General features: G+C 42.4%; 1 protein-coding gene across 1 annotated transcript in view; it reads left to right on the top strand.

Annotated features, from left to right (window-relative positions):
• The first annotated feature begins 8,715 nt into the window (after window positions 1–8,715).
• Window positions 8,716–13,445, top strand: part of CFAP43 (cilia and flagella associated protein 43) — a 119,238-nt gene continuing 114,508 nt past the window's right edge. Inside the window, exons 1-2 of the mRNA XM_049790424.1 lie at window positions 8,716–8,847; window positions 11,002–11,255. Coding sequence (XP_049646381.1) covers window positions 8,783–8,847; window positions 11,002–11,255 — 319 coding nt within the window. The 5' untranslated portion in view covers window positions 8,716–8,782. The remainder of the gene's footprint in view (window positions 8,848–11,001; window positions 11,256–13,445) is intronic.

Here is a 13,445-nt window from a genome sequence, read left to right as displayed (position 1 = left end):
TTCCAGGCCAAGGCAGTTTTTGGCAACAGTCTTCACCAGAAATAGTAAACCACCTGTGGGGCAAAGACAGTATTAATAACATCTGAGGTCTCTAGCAGAGCACACCTTCGACAAGGCTTAACTAATATAAAATAAATCCAGGGCCCTTCAAAGATCAATGAAAAGTCAGGCACTTCTTTCAAAATTCGATCTAGAGCTGTCAAGATAGCCGATGGGCAGCTAAGAAAAAGAAAGCGTCAGGGGTCATAGAGCAATGATGGAAGCTACTGTGAGGTTCCCAGGTTCTCCGATATTTTCAAGAAAATATTGAGTGGTAACGATGATCAGACTCAGTTAAACTGTAGAAAAGTTTATTGGAAAATAAAAGGAAAGGAAAAGGAACTCCCCGCATAGGACTAAGTTTCTATGGCTTATTTCGTTGGGGGGGGGGGGGGATAGGAAATCCGAGTCTTTGTATAGCTTTAAAAGGTTCTTTGCATTTCTTTACAAAGAATACAAGGATCCTACTGAGTGGACTGGCAGGTCTGAGTTCTTTGGGTTTGGCCATTTGCCTTAGGAATAAATGACCCATTATCTTTTTTTTTTTTTAATTTTTATTGTGAGCAAAGTGCATTACAAAACTTTCACTGCATCATTTATGGTACATAGTGACAATGAATGAGGGGCATTCTCACCACCAGTGCTGTCCTCCCTCCACCCCTGTTCCCAGTATGCACCCCATATCTCCCTCCTTTACCCCCAGAATGCTAGTGCAACTGGTCTCCACTTTACAGCTTGTTGTAGATTGAATATCCATTCCACCGACATTGGAGATAAAAAGGATAAGAAAAAAGGGAGGAAAAAATTTGGTGACAACTACCAAAAAAAGAAAGAAGAGAGAGAAAAAAAGAAAGAAAAGAAAAATGGAAGAAAAAAATGAACCCGGCAAATAAAAATAAAAACAAATCTCTAAATAATAACCACAAGAGTGAAAAAGAAAGAGAAAAGTGGAAGAAAAAAGAGAAGGAAAATAAAGTCAAAAACTAAAATCAAAACAAAACAAGAAAAAGTATGGGTGCTGGAGTGGCAGGGTTGGCATTCCCCCCACTTTTTTTTTTTTTTTTTTTTTTTTTGCATAGGCACAGTAAGCATTGGGGAAGAAAGGGAATTCCTGTGGCCTAAGAGATTCAGGGTTTCTCTATCCTTGAAGCATACCATCATGGGATCAACCCCTGGCTCCATATATACTCATTACCCCATCCCAAAAGGCTTTTTTTGTGATGCCAGGAAAATTTCCTCTTGGTTGTGTGTGAGAAAATCAAGCCAATGTAGCTAGCGATCTTGATATTTGCGCGGGTTATATATAGGTCAGGGTCTAGAATAAAGTCTCTAGGTTCTAGAGGTTGCTATCCATCGTTGTTGTGTTCAGTCTTCTGTAACACTTGCTTCCTGTTTTCGTAATGACCCATTATCTTAACCTCCCTGATGGGGCAGAATTCCAGAACTGGGAAGGATATGCACCCAGCTCTTGGGGATGAAATGTGTATTATTAGGTCAATAGGAACAGGTGAAATTGCTGGGGAGAATTGGGCCTTATCTTTCACTATCTTTACTCTCATGAGCTTTCTCACCTTTGAAACTGAATCTCCAGTCCTATAGCCAATTTTTGATGAACTGGGCAAATTCAGGACCCCTGTCCACTGTCCACAAGGCAGACTTTATGCAACTTCAGCTTCTCTCTTTTATCTGCAATACTGGTGTAATGACTATGTTGGTGGGCCATTGTGTCACCCACCCAGGATACATCCTTTTTATTGTAACCCAAAGGAAACCACAAATCTGGGTATTAGTAACCTGAGAATGATGGTGCCACCTCAACTCAATCATTCAGGGAGATGGAGAATTTTATTAGTGGATTAATGAAAAGCCAGAGGGTTTGCTCAAGTTGGCTAGGGAATTAGGAAAGAGAAGTTTATTTATTTTCGGGCCCCATAGTTTCAAATAAGAGAAAGCTTTGCCAAGATTGGAAAAGGTTTAGCTCTGTAATGGAGTGGAACTGAGATGATAAGCACCGAGATCCCATGCCTCTAGGCCTGCCTTGCTCTTGCTCCACTCCTTCAAGGGCTAAATCTGAGTAAGATAGGTAGTTGCTGTAGAGAAGGGAAAGGGGAAAGGAACCATAGTATGGAAAAATAAATGCTGTTGAAAGCAAGTTAGACAATGCCATATATCGAAAGACCAACAGAGGGACCTTGAGATAAAGTAGCCTAAAAGCTCTAACTCAGACAGCCTGTGTTTACCAACTTCAGGATAAAGAGAGAACTTTGAAAAACAAGTTCCAGCCAGTTGATGGCAAATGCTCAGCAAGTAGAACCCTGACCATATTTCACCTTTCTCCTCATTCAGCCCCAAATACACACTAATTCACATGCTCTCTAGTTGTATAATTAGATGCCTAGTATGATTCTCTTCCTGGAAAGCCCCCTTACCAAGCCTTAGATGTGCACTGTCTCTTTAATAAAGCTCCCTACAATGATCTGTACTATCTTGTTCTTTAATTCTTTAACCAAACACAAAGAACCAAAGCATAGGAGGGTGTTAACCCTAACCCTAACCCATCTCAGTGACAAGACTACGGTCAAAACCTAGCACTGAATTTATGCTAGGTTTCGACCACACACGTTTATTCTTCTGGTAGCATTGTCTCAAATTGAAGAAGCTGCAGACAGATTTTATTCCTAAATCCTGGTGTGGTGATTTTCCGACCATTTCTGGACCCTCTTGGAAGTAAAATCATCACTCCAATCTGTCATCATCTCCACACAACATCCTCCTGGTGTGCATGTTTGATCCAGATTTTGCTCTTTTATTTATTATTTATTAGGGGAGGGGCTGTGGGCAAATCTGTTGGGACCCAAAATCTGAACAAGGAGGGACGCCATTTTGTAAGGCCTCACGGCTGGCTTCCTCTCAGGTTCTGATGGGGGAGAGACGCCATTTTGTAAGGACCACATGGTGTAAGCCACATGTTTAAGTCTTTACAAGTTTATTTCCATAGACCCCGCCCCAAGCTACCTGGCATACCAGGTAACCTATCAGGGAAGGACAAGGGAGCTAGACAAAAGCCAATCATTTTAACCTCCCTATATCCCTTCCCTATAGAATCTTCATCATGACCTTGGGCGGGGCTCATCTCCTTGGGGGAGGGGAGGGGATGGCCCTGGCTGGCCAGGCTGGAGGTCCTTGTTGGCAGACCGATTAAAGTATTAAACTTTATTCCAGTTGTGTGATCTCATCCTTCTACTCTGGAACCCTACAAAAACCCAGCAGTTTTCAGGGTTTACTCTTACTCTGCACTCAAGATCACACTTGTTGCTGCTCAATGGACCATTTGGGATGCTGGAGATTGAACCTGGGTCAGCAGCATGCAAAACTAGCACCTTCTCTGCACCACTCTATCTCCAGTCCCCATTTCTCCTTTTCGGAAAGAACAGCCAGGGTGTGTCAGGGGCCCACCCTAGTGCAGTGGGACCCTACCCTTAATAAACCTAATTCAGCTGCCATGAAACCAAGACAAGGTTGCAATAGACCTGGATGGGGAAAAAGAATCAGAAAACTTGGCTTTTGGTGTGCAGTGTCTCCCATTGGAACACTTCACAGCAGCATTCTGCTATTCCCTTAAGTAATATCTTTTGTGATTACACAAGGACCGTCACTATAGTGCCCTTTAATTTGCTCACATCAGATCCCCTTTCATCTTTTTTCAGTCCCCATCTTTTCCTGTCTCTCTGGCAAAGTGCCAAGAATCTGACATACAATGCTGGAGAATTTAATATGTTTTTAAATCCCCAAGGATTGAATGTTACAGATAACAAAGGCTTCAAAAGGTAAGAACAGTAGGATTCTGGGGGGTAAAAGGGAGATGTGGGAGACATGCTGGGAACAAGAGTGGAGGGAGGATAACATTGGTGGTGGGAATGCCCTTCATTCATTGTCACTATGTATCGTAAATAATTCTGTGTAAATGAACTTCAGTCACAATAAAAAAAAAAAAAGGTAAGAACAATGAGCTCTGAAGACTGTTGTACTCTTAAGACCAGCTAGAGCTGAGAAAAATCCAAAATGAAGGACAGAACATTGATGGATAACTTCTGATTTCCTTATATACTTTTTATAATGCTGTTGCATTGTTAAAAAAAAAATCACACCCATGCCATGACAGTGCACAATTGCCACAGCAATTTCAGGAAGTGTCCAAATAGGGTTAGAATCTGGATGGCATCTTGACTCCAGGAAATCACTATCCCAAAAGTTTTTCTCTTATCTAAAATATCGTGAATATTCCATTGCCTATTAATATGCCCATTTCTACATCTCTTATAACCTACTCATATGCATAAGAGTATGTCCTGTTTCTCGGGAGTATGTCCACAAGGACTCAAAGAGTATGCCCTATTTCTCTTAGTAAATTCAGAAAGAAATTACACTGTTGATTCTTTGAGTTTGCCTGAACTGAGTCTCAAGTGTGTGCTATTTCTTTTCTTTGACAGGCAGGGTGAGTTGGGACCACACCGGTGGTGTTCAGGACTTAATTCTGGCTCTGTGTTCAGCAGTCTCTAGCAGAGAAATATATGCAGTGTCCAGAATCAAACCTGGGTCAGCTTAGTGCTATCTCTGGAGCTCCTAGGGGAAAAGTTTTGTTTGTTTGTTTGTTTTGGTTTTGGTTTTTGGCCCACACCCAGCGGTGCTCAGGGGTTACTCCTGGCTATCTGCTCAGAAATAGCTCTTGGCAGGCACGGGGGATCAAATGGGACACTGGGATTTGAAACAACTACCTTAGGTCCTGGATCAGCTGCTTGCAAGACAAACACCGCTATGTTATCTCTCTGGCCCCGAAAAAAGTTTTTATCACATGAATCTTTAAAAAAAATTATTTATGTATTTTAAATCACCATGAGATAAACAGTTGTTGATAGTTCTCTCTCTCTCTCTCTCTCTCTCTCTCTCTCTCTCTCTCTCTCTCTCTCTCTCTCTCTCTCTCTCCCCTCTTTACTCTCTCCTCCTTCCCACCCTCCTATCACTCTCCCTTCCTCCCTTCCTCCCTTCTCCCTCTCTCCCCTCTCCCTCACTTCCTTCCCCTTGCCTTCAGTCCCTTTTTTTTACTTTAGGCATCATGGTTTAGCACATGAATTTTAACCCCCCCCCCCCAAAAAAAAGAATTTATTTTGTTGGTGGTGGTGGTTTTTTGAGTCCTCCAACTGGTTCTTAAGAGACCTGGAACCCTCAGCAATTTTAGACCATCCATGCCAATGGGTCAATACAAGAGTCTGAGAACTCAGCTGCTTGAGCCCTGTACAGCCTGTGCCTAGGATTACCTAGATGACCCTGGTGGTGCTGATTGGACAGGGAAGGGGCTCAGGGCTACATCCAGGACTCACCACATGTAATATATGAGCCTAAACCCCTATATTAACTTTCTAAGGTAAAACTTCTAACTGACTGGCCACCTTTTGTTTGGAATTGCTTGTCTTTCAATTAGTATGAAAAAAAATAACATTCTGTTGAAGTTAATTGGAGGATCAAATTCATCAATAATGTAAAAAGTGGATTCCTTTTTGTGTTTGCTTGTTGTTGTTTTTTTTTTGGGGGGGGCTCAACCTGCAGCACTTAGGTTTACTCCTGGCTCTGAGCTCATAAATCACTCCTGGCAGGCTCAGATGGGATGCTAGAGATGAACCTAGGTCTGTCCAGGGTCAGGCACACATAAGGCAATTGCTCTACTATTGTGCTATCACTCTGGCCCTGGATTCCTCTACTTAATAAGTTGGAAATAAAATAGATTTTCCCAGTAACTATCATACTGTAGAATGGCTGTGCATTCTGGGGGAACAACTGCATGTGCCTTGTTGTTGTATGTCTAGTATGTGAACATCTGGACACCCAATGATTTTGCTATAGGTAGAAAGGCACAGAAATTCAAATGTTTGTAGTTGTGTCAGTAATTAACCTTAGAGGGAGCTAACTCAAACTGATTTAGTGATCCCCGAGGGAAGAGCCAGTAATAAACCCTGAGCACCACCATTGTGGTCCCAACACCCATGCCCCCCAAAAGATAAAGATAGTTCAATGGACTCAACTTTGTATGTAGAAGTCCCAGTACCATATCTGGTCCCCTGAGAACATCCAGGAATAGTCCTGAGTACTTGGGGTATGACCCCCAAATTAAAAATATGATACAGAAAAAGAGTTAAAGGTTCTATGGACAAGAAATAGTTTCTGGGGCTAGAGTGATAATGTAGTAGGTAGGTTTGCATAATATAGTAGGCATGCTTTGCATGCAGTCTAACTGCATCCATTTTCGAATCCCATATGGTTTCCTGGAACCCTGCTAGGAGTGATCCCTGAGCACAGAACCAGGAACAAGTCCTGAGTACTGGTAGGTATGACCCAAAACAAAGAAATACTATCTATAGTCAATGCACCAGCTATCTTCACTGATTATTTACACCAAGTTAATCACCATTCTTTGACTTCAGGAATGTAATATGAATACTTTCATACTTTGTACTGTATAATAAATTATATAAAAAGGTATTTTTCAAAAGTCATGTTAAAAGTTACAAACTTTTTCACTATTGCTATTTTTAAAAATCATTTAAAATGAGGGGCCAGGGGCCAGAGCAATAGCACAGTGGTAAGGCATTTGCCTTGCACGCAGCTGATCCAGGACGGACGGTGGTTCAAATCCCGACGTCCCATATGGTCCCCCTAAGCCAGAAGCAATTTCTGAGCACATAGCCAGGAGTAACAGCTGAGCGTCACCGAGTGTTGCCAAAAAAAAAAAAAAATGAGGGAATGTTTCTTTTGGGGAAGAGGGGTTGGGCCATAAACCACAGTGCTCTCTCTGTCCCCAAGAATATTTCTTCAAAAGTTAACATCCTATGATGTCTCAAGGCAGGAAGAAACAAAATACTGACCATAATGATTAAGTGAAAGAACAGTAGGACCAAAGTGAGATTAAAACAACAACATTGTAATCTTCATAATAAGAAATCATACAGGAATAAATGGTCCATAAAGAAAGAAGCATAAGTGGCTAGAGTGATAGAGTAGATTGAGTGGGTCTAGTACTTGTCTTGCACAGTTCTGACCTGGATGTGATTTCTGACATTTCATATGTCCCCCAAGCTGGTCACGAGTGCAGAAAAAAAGAAGGAAGGGAGGAGGAAGAAGTAAGAGAGGGAGGGAGGAGGAAGGACAGAAGGAAGGAAGGGAGAGAGGAAAGAAGGAAGGAAGGAAGGAAGGAAGGAAGGAAGGAAGGAAGGAAGGAAGGAAGGGAGGGAGGGAGGGAGGGAGGGAGGGAGGGAGGGAGGGAGGGAGGGAGGGAGGGAGGGAGGAAGGAAGGAAGAAGGGAGGGAGGAAGGAAGAAGGGAGGGAGGAGGAAGGACGGAAGGAAGGGAGGGAGGAAGAAGGGAGGGAGGAGGAAGGACGGAAGGAAGGGAGAGAGGGAGGGAAGAAAGAAGGGAAGGATGGATATTAAAAGTGCATTGACATAGAATGGATATGTAAATTGTGGTGTATTCATGTAATAAGAAACTAAAGAAGTGAAAATGCAGGCTAGAGCTGTCAACATAAACATACTCTAGAGCGAATAAGAGAATGTAAAGGAAGAGTGGGGTAGTAGGTATGCCAAGTCCTCTAAGATTGTTCATAGACTTCATTTCTTCTGAATAGTGGAATGAATCCAAGACAACGTGAGAAGACAGGCAGAATCTGCCGTCACTTACAAACCTTTCCAAACAGTGAGTTTCTACTGCATATGCTGGAGTCAAGATTACTTCCAGAAGATTCTGCTTCCTCCGAGTCCCAAATTTACATTTGAACGTTGAATGTAGGAATTAAAGGTTTGGAACCGTGGATTTAGATTATACTGGACTTAAGACCCACTCAATTTTGGAGCCTGGGAGAAGTTCTCTTAACCTCTTTCCTCATCAGTGAAAGGGGGCAAAGCGGGATTTTAAAGATATAAAAGAAAAGGGCCCGGAGAGATAGCACAGCGGTGTTTGCCTTGCAATCAGCTGATCCAGGACCTAATAAGGTGCTTGGTTTGAATCCTGGTGTCCCATATGGTCCCCCTGCCTGCCAGGAGCTATTTCTGAGCAGACAGCCAGGAGTAACCTCTGAGCAACGCCGGGTGTGCCCCCCCCCCAAAAAAAAAGAAAAAAAGAAAAAGAAAAAAAAGGAAAAAAGAAAGAAAAGAAAAAAAGATCAAACCACTCTTGCTTGATGTTTAAAACAACATCTGGTGAGGCTAACATTCAATATTCCTCTCATGATGATGATGATGATGATGATGATGATGATGATGATGATGATGGCGGCTTTTGGGTCACATTGGGCACACTCAGGAGTTACTCCTGGCAGGCACAGGAGACCATATGGGATACCTGGAATCAAACCACCGCCCATCCCGGATGGCTGCTTGCAAGGCAAACGCCCTACACTGTGCTATCTCTCCGGTCGCCTTTCGCGACTCTTCTTGTGTATTCCTAGGAATTATTTGCCCCAGCGGGACAAATCTGGGTCCTCCCCCTCGGGGCCGCCCATTGGCCAGTCAGCAGCGCTTTCCACCGATCCGCTGTGCCCACGGAAGGCTGAGCCAGTGAGCGCGAGGGCTACGGTCTCCTGGAGACGGACGCAAACTTCTTGGGGCCCCGCAGCCCCGCCGGCAGTTGCCTTTGCAGAGCCACCCTGGGGTCGGGACGCCCTGCTGCCCGCAGCCCCGCGGAGAGAAAAGCCCCCCATGTCTCTCGGAAAGGAGCAAGACGAGGTCCCGCAAAGCTCGTCCGGGCCTACCCTGTTTGTGAGGTGCGGAGTCCTAGGCCCCAGGACTAGTGGTGGGGGGCTTCCTTCTGACTTTCGCCCTCCTTCCTCCCATTCTTTGGAGCAGCTCCCCAGAAACTCTGACTTTGTTTCCATTTTCCCCAGCCCTCAAACTCCTTTTTTCTTCCTCCTTTTTCCTTTCCTTTCCTTTCCTTTCCTTTCCTTTCCTTTCCTTTCCTTTCCTTTCCTTTCCTTTCCTTTCCTTTCCTTTCCTTTCCTTTCCTTTCCTTTCCTTTCCTTTCCTTTCCTTTCCTTTCCTTTCCTTTCCTTTCCTTTCCTTTCCTTTCCTTTCCTTTCCTTTCCTTTCCTTTCCTTTCCTTTCCTTTCCTTCCTTTCCTTTCCTTTCCTTTCCTTTCCTTTCCTTTCCTTTCCTTTCCTTTCCTTTTTCCTTTCCTTTCCTTTCCTTTTTCCTTTTTCCTTTCCTTTCCTTTCCTTTTTCCTTTCCTTTCCTTTCCTTTTTCCTTTTTCCTTTCCTTTCCTTTCCTTTCCTTTCCTTTCCTTTCCTTTCCTTTCCTTTCTTTTCCTTTCCTTTCCTTTTTCCTTTCCTTTCCTTTCTTTTCTTTTCCTTTCCTTTCCTTTTTCCTTTCCTTTCCTTTTCTTTCCTTTTTCCTTTCCTTTCCTTTTTCCTTTCCTTTCCTTTCCTTTCCTTTCCTTTCCTTTCCTTTCCTTTCCTTTCCTTTTTCCTTTCCTTTCCTTTCCTTTCCTTTCCTTTCCTTTCCTTTCCTTTCCTTTCCTTTTTCCCCTTCCCCTTCTTCCCTTTCCCTTCCCTTTCCTTTTTTCCCTTTCCTTCCTGCCACACCCTGCCACACCCTACAATGCTCAGGGGTTACTCCTGGCTATGCATCAGAAATAACTCCTGGCTGGCTCTGGGGACCCTATGGGATGCCAGGATTCAAACCACCGTCCTTCTGCATGCAAGGCAAATGCCCTACCTCCCTGTCATCTCTCTGGGTCCCAGACCCCATCCTTCCGAGTCTTCGCTTCACCCCCTTCACCACCTTGTTGTGACCTCAAGTCCTGATGATGGCCTTGTTCGTCCCCTGCTATTTCTAGGGCCTCCAGTCTCGTCCTTCAGTACTGCTTTCTTACATCCTTCATCTCTGCATCGTTTTTTTCCTTTTCAGCCAGTAATTCATTTCCTGACTTTCTTAAACCCCAGCCTCCACCCCAACCTCGAACCCCCTAATCCCCTCCAGGCCCCATGCCAGCACCCCTCACCCGTGTTTGACGACTTCCCCCTAAGCTGAGGTTAGGTTTGCACCCAATTACTTCTAAACTACCAACTAACTGGATTTATTAGCATTTATATTGGCTTTTGGAAAGTGAAGTACAACGCAGATATTGGACAGGCGGTGTTTCTTCCCGTTCACATTCTAGACTGCTCCCCGCATTCTCTTCCACACTGCATGGTGCATTATGGTCCTGAGATCTGCAGGCTCTTAAGGTTATGGGCAGTGTCCTTCCTTCCCTTCTACACCACTCCACGCTCTTTCTGTGTTTCTAAAAGCTCAAACTGTCCAACCTTGTAGTATACAGCCACTACACACTTCTTACTTGATAGTATATTCCTCTTCTTTTCATTCCCGTTGACTTGATTCTTCTTCATTTCTGCTGGCTATCTGTATTTTTTAGATTAAAAAAATATTGCTGTGATCTCTGTCTTTGGACAGAATCAATTTTCCCACTCAGCTCAAATTACCGAGCACTGCTGTCCTGCTCAAATTTATTTTTTAAAAGTTAATATTTAAAACAAAAACTCATTACAAGAAGTAGCCCAAGGCTGCGTTTTGTTAGGAACCAATTCTTTTCTTTGTGTCAGCATTTTCACTTTTTCTTCCAAACCTACATCACAAAAATCCTCCAGAGACTTATCTCACATTTTACCAGATGATTTTCAACCCTGAAAAAATTCTCTGAAGAAGGCCTTTAAGACCCATGTGAACTTCAGTATACATTTACAACTCTGTAGTGCAAAACTTCTCCTAGCAGTCGGTGTGTGTTCTTTTATTTTACAGATTGTTTTGGACCAAGTGGGAGTCAGGTAAAATAGAAGCATTTCAAAGATTTTGATGATCTTTTGTGTGTTTATGAAAGTATTTGAAGTGTACTGTATTGATCGTTCCCTATCTCTTCCTAAAGATGGGTACTAGGATTCCCTAAGCAGAAAGTCCAGTTTATGAACGACAAAACCATTTGCTATCCTTGTGGAGACTTCATAGTGTTTCTTAATATTGAGTCCAAGAAAAAGATTATACTCCAATGTATGAATGGAGTTGTGGGAGTCATGGCAACGAACATTCCTTATCGTGTTGTGGCTTTTTCTGACCGGAAGCTCAGGCCCCTCATCTACATATACAGCTTTCCAGAATTGGCCAGACAGGTGAAATTAAAAGGTATCGTACAAGATCTACCTGGAGGATTTTGTTTAAGATGTGACCAAATATAGCTCTTAGAAATAAAGGGTTGTGGGAGGGTTTCTTGTATTTCTCTTTTTGGTAAATTGATTTAATGAAATGGGGCCAGAGCTCTGTCCTTCTAAGTCAACTCCTGCATCACCTGGACACTGGCTGAAACTGCTCCCACTAAATCAGAATCTGCATTTTAGCATGATTTCCCCAGATGATCTATTTGCAAGTTGGCTGAGAAACAGTGAGTGAGAAGAATCTACTGCAGTACTAAATGTTGTTTAAAAAGAAACTTTCAAACAAAATGTTCCCCTTTCCTGATAATTGGTTGAATTCTAAGTGAACTGATGTTTTAATCTTTAAAGATAATTTGTGTGTGTGTGTGTGTGTGTGTGTGTGTGTGTGTGTGTGTGTGTGTGTGTGTGTTTGGTCTTTGGGTTGCATCTGGCAGCGCTCAGGGGTTACTCCTGGCTCTATGCTCAGAGATCACTCCTGGCAGGTACGGGGGACCATATGGGATGCTGGGATTCGAACCACCGTCCTTATGCAAGCAAGGCAAATGCCTTACCTCCATGCTATCTCTCCAGCCCTAAAGATAATTTTCTATCTGTGAAATGAGGATGGTGGTAGTAACTTATTGCAACTAGGGTGGTGAATTATTATTGACTCATGGAGCTGATCTAGATTGGGCTTGCACTAGGCCCCCTATCTCATGATTAGATTGGACATATCATGGACAGAAATCTCAGAAAATATTGAGGCAGCTCTTAGTTCAGTAACCTTATAGGTAAAAAAAAGTATTTGATCATGTAACTTAGAATAGTTTGTGTTGAGATCTGATATTACTGTTTTTGCAGATGGTGAAACTAAAAAAAGAATATAATCCTTGTGGGAGGTGACTCTTTAATTAACCAATTTAAAATCATTTCAGGAACCAGAGGTCAATTTTTAGGATGTAATTAGAAATATGATCAAAAGATTGGAATCAGCATATATTGCTATAATATGAATATAGTTGAGTAAATCATTCAATGGGTAGGGGTATTAATTGAACATGAAAACCAACATTTTGAAAAATTTCATTAGAATGTCAAAAACTTGGGGCCGGGCAGTGGCGCTCGAGGTAAGGTGCCTGCCTTACCTGCGCTAGCCTAGGAGACGGACCGCGGTTCGATCCCCCGGCGTCCCATATGGTCCCCCAAGCCAGGAGCGACTTCTGAGCGCATAGCCAGGAGTAACCCCTGAGCGTCACTGGGTGTGGCCCAAAAACCAAAAAAAAAAAAAAAAAAAAAAAAAAAAGAATGTCAAAAACTCAATAGGAATAATGTTAAATTATACAAGTTTACTTAAAAAATGAATTATGTGGGGCCGGTGAGGTGGCGCTAGAGGTAAGGTGCCTGCCTTGCAAGCACTAGCCAAGGAAGGACCGTGGTTCGATTCCCCGGCGTCCCATATGGTCCCCCCAAGCCATGGGTGATTTCTGAGTGCTTACTCAGGAGTAATCCCTGAGCATAAAACCAAAAAAAATGAATTATGTAAACATTCATTAATACTGCTACAAATTAACAAAGTTATATTAGAAGAAAAATATATCCATTTTTGCAAGTAAACACACAAAAACAGTTAAGAAATAGACTGAATTTGATAGAATTACAGAAGATATTTTTTCTTATGTCTTTTGGAATATTTTCTTCAAAAAGCATGTATTTTCAAAATTCAAATAAAATGTAAAGAAATTAATAAACTAGTTAGGAAGAAATTCTAAAGTGAAAGAAAAAAATCATGCTCCTAAGGCTGCTATACTACAGAAATGGCATTTTTGCACCAGATTGTCATTAAATATAAGTTGTCTTCTTTCTTAGGCAAAGCTAAATAAATTCCACAGATGATAAGCCTTTAGTGTTATATTTTGATTGAAATGAAAATGGTAAAAAAAAAAAAAAGAAACTAGAGCCACTAAATGTACCAAATTAGTGAAGTTATGAAGGCAAAGAGGACAAATTTAAGAGCAAGTGTGCATGAGGGGTGTTGCCTTGCAGAGCAGGAGGAGAACTAGCACTGGGATTCAGGAAGCAGAAACTTTCCTTACATTAGCATCATCTCTGTGTGTGTTTGTGTGTGTGTGTGTGTGTGTGTGTGTGTGTGTGTGTGTTGCCTAAGGCACAGAGAAGGAAATTA

The sequence above is a fragment of the Suncus etruscus genome, chromosome 17, assembly GCF_024139225.1.
Source record: "Suncus etruscus isolate mSunEtr1 chromosome 17, mSunEtr1.pri.cur, whole genome shotgun sequence".
Classification (NCBI taxonomy): Eukaryota; Metazoa; Chordata; class Mammalia; order Eulipotyphla; family Soricidae; genus Suncus; species Suncus etruscus.
This window is presented reverse-complemented; position numbering and strand designations above follow the sequence as displayed.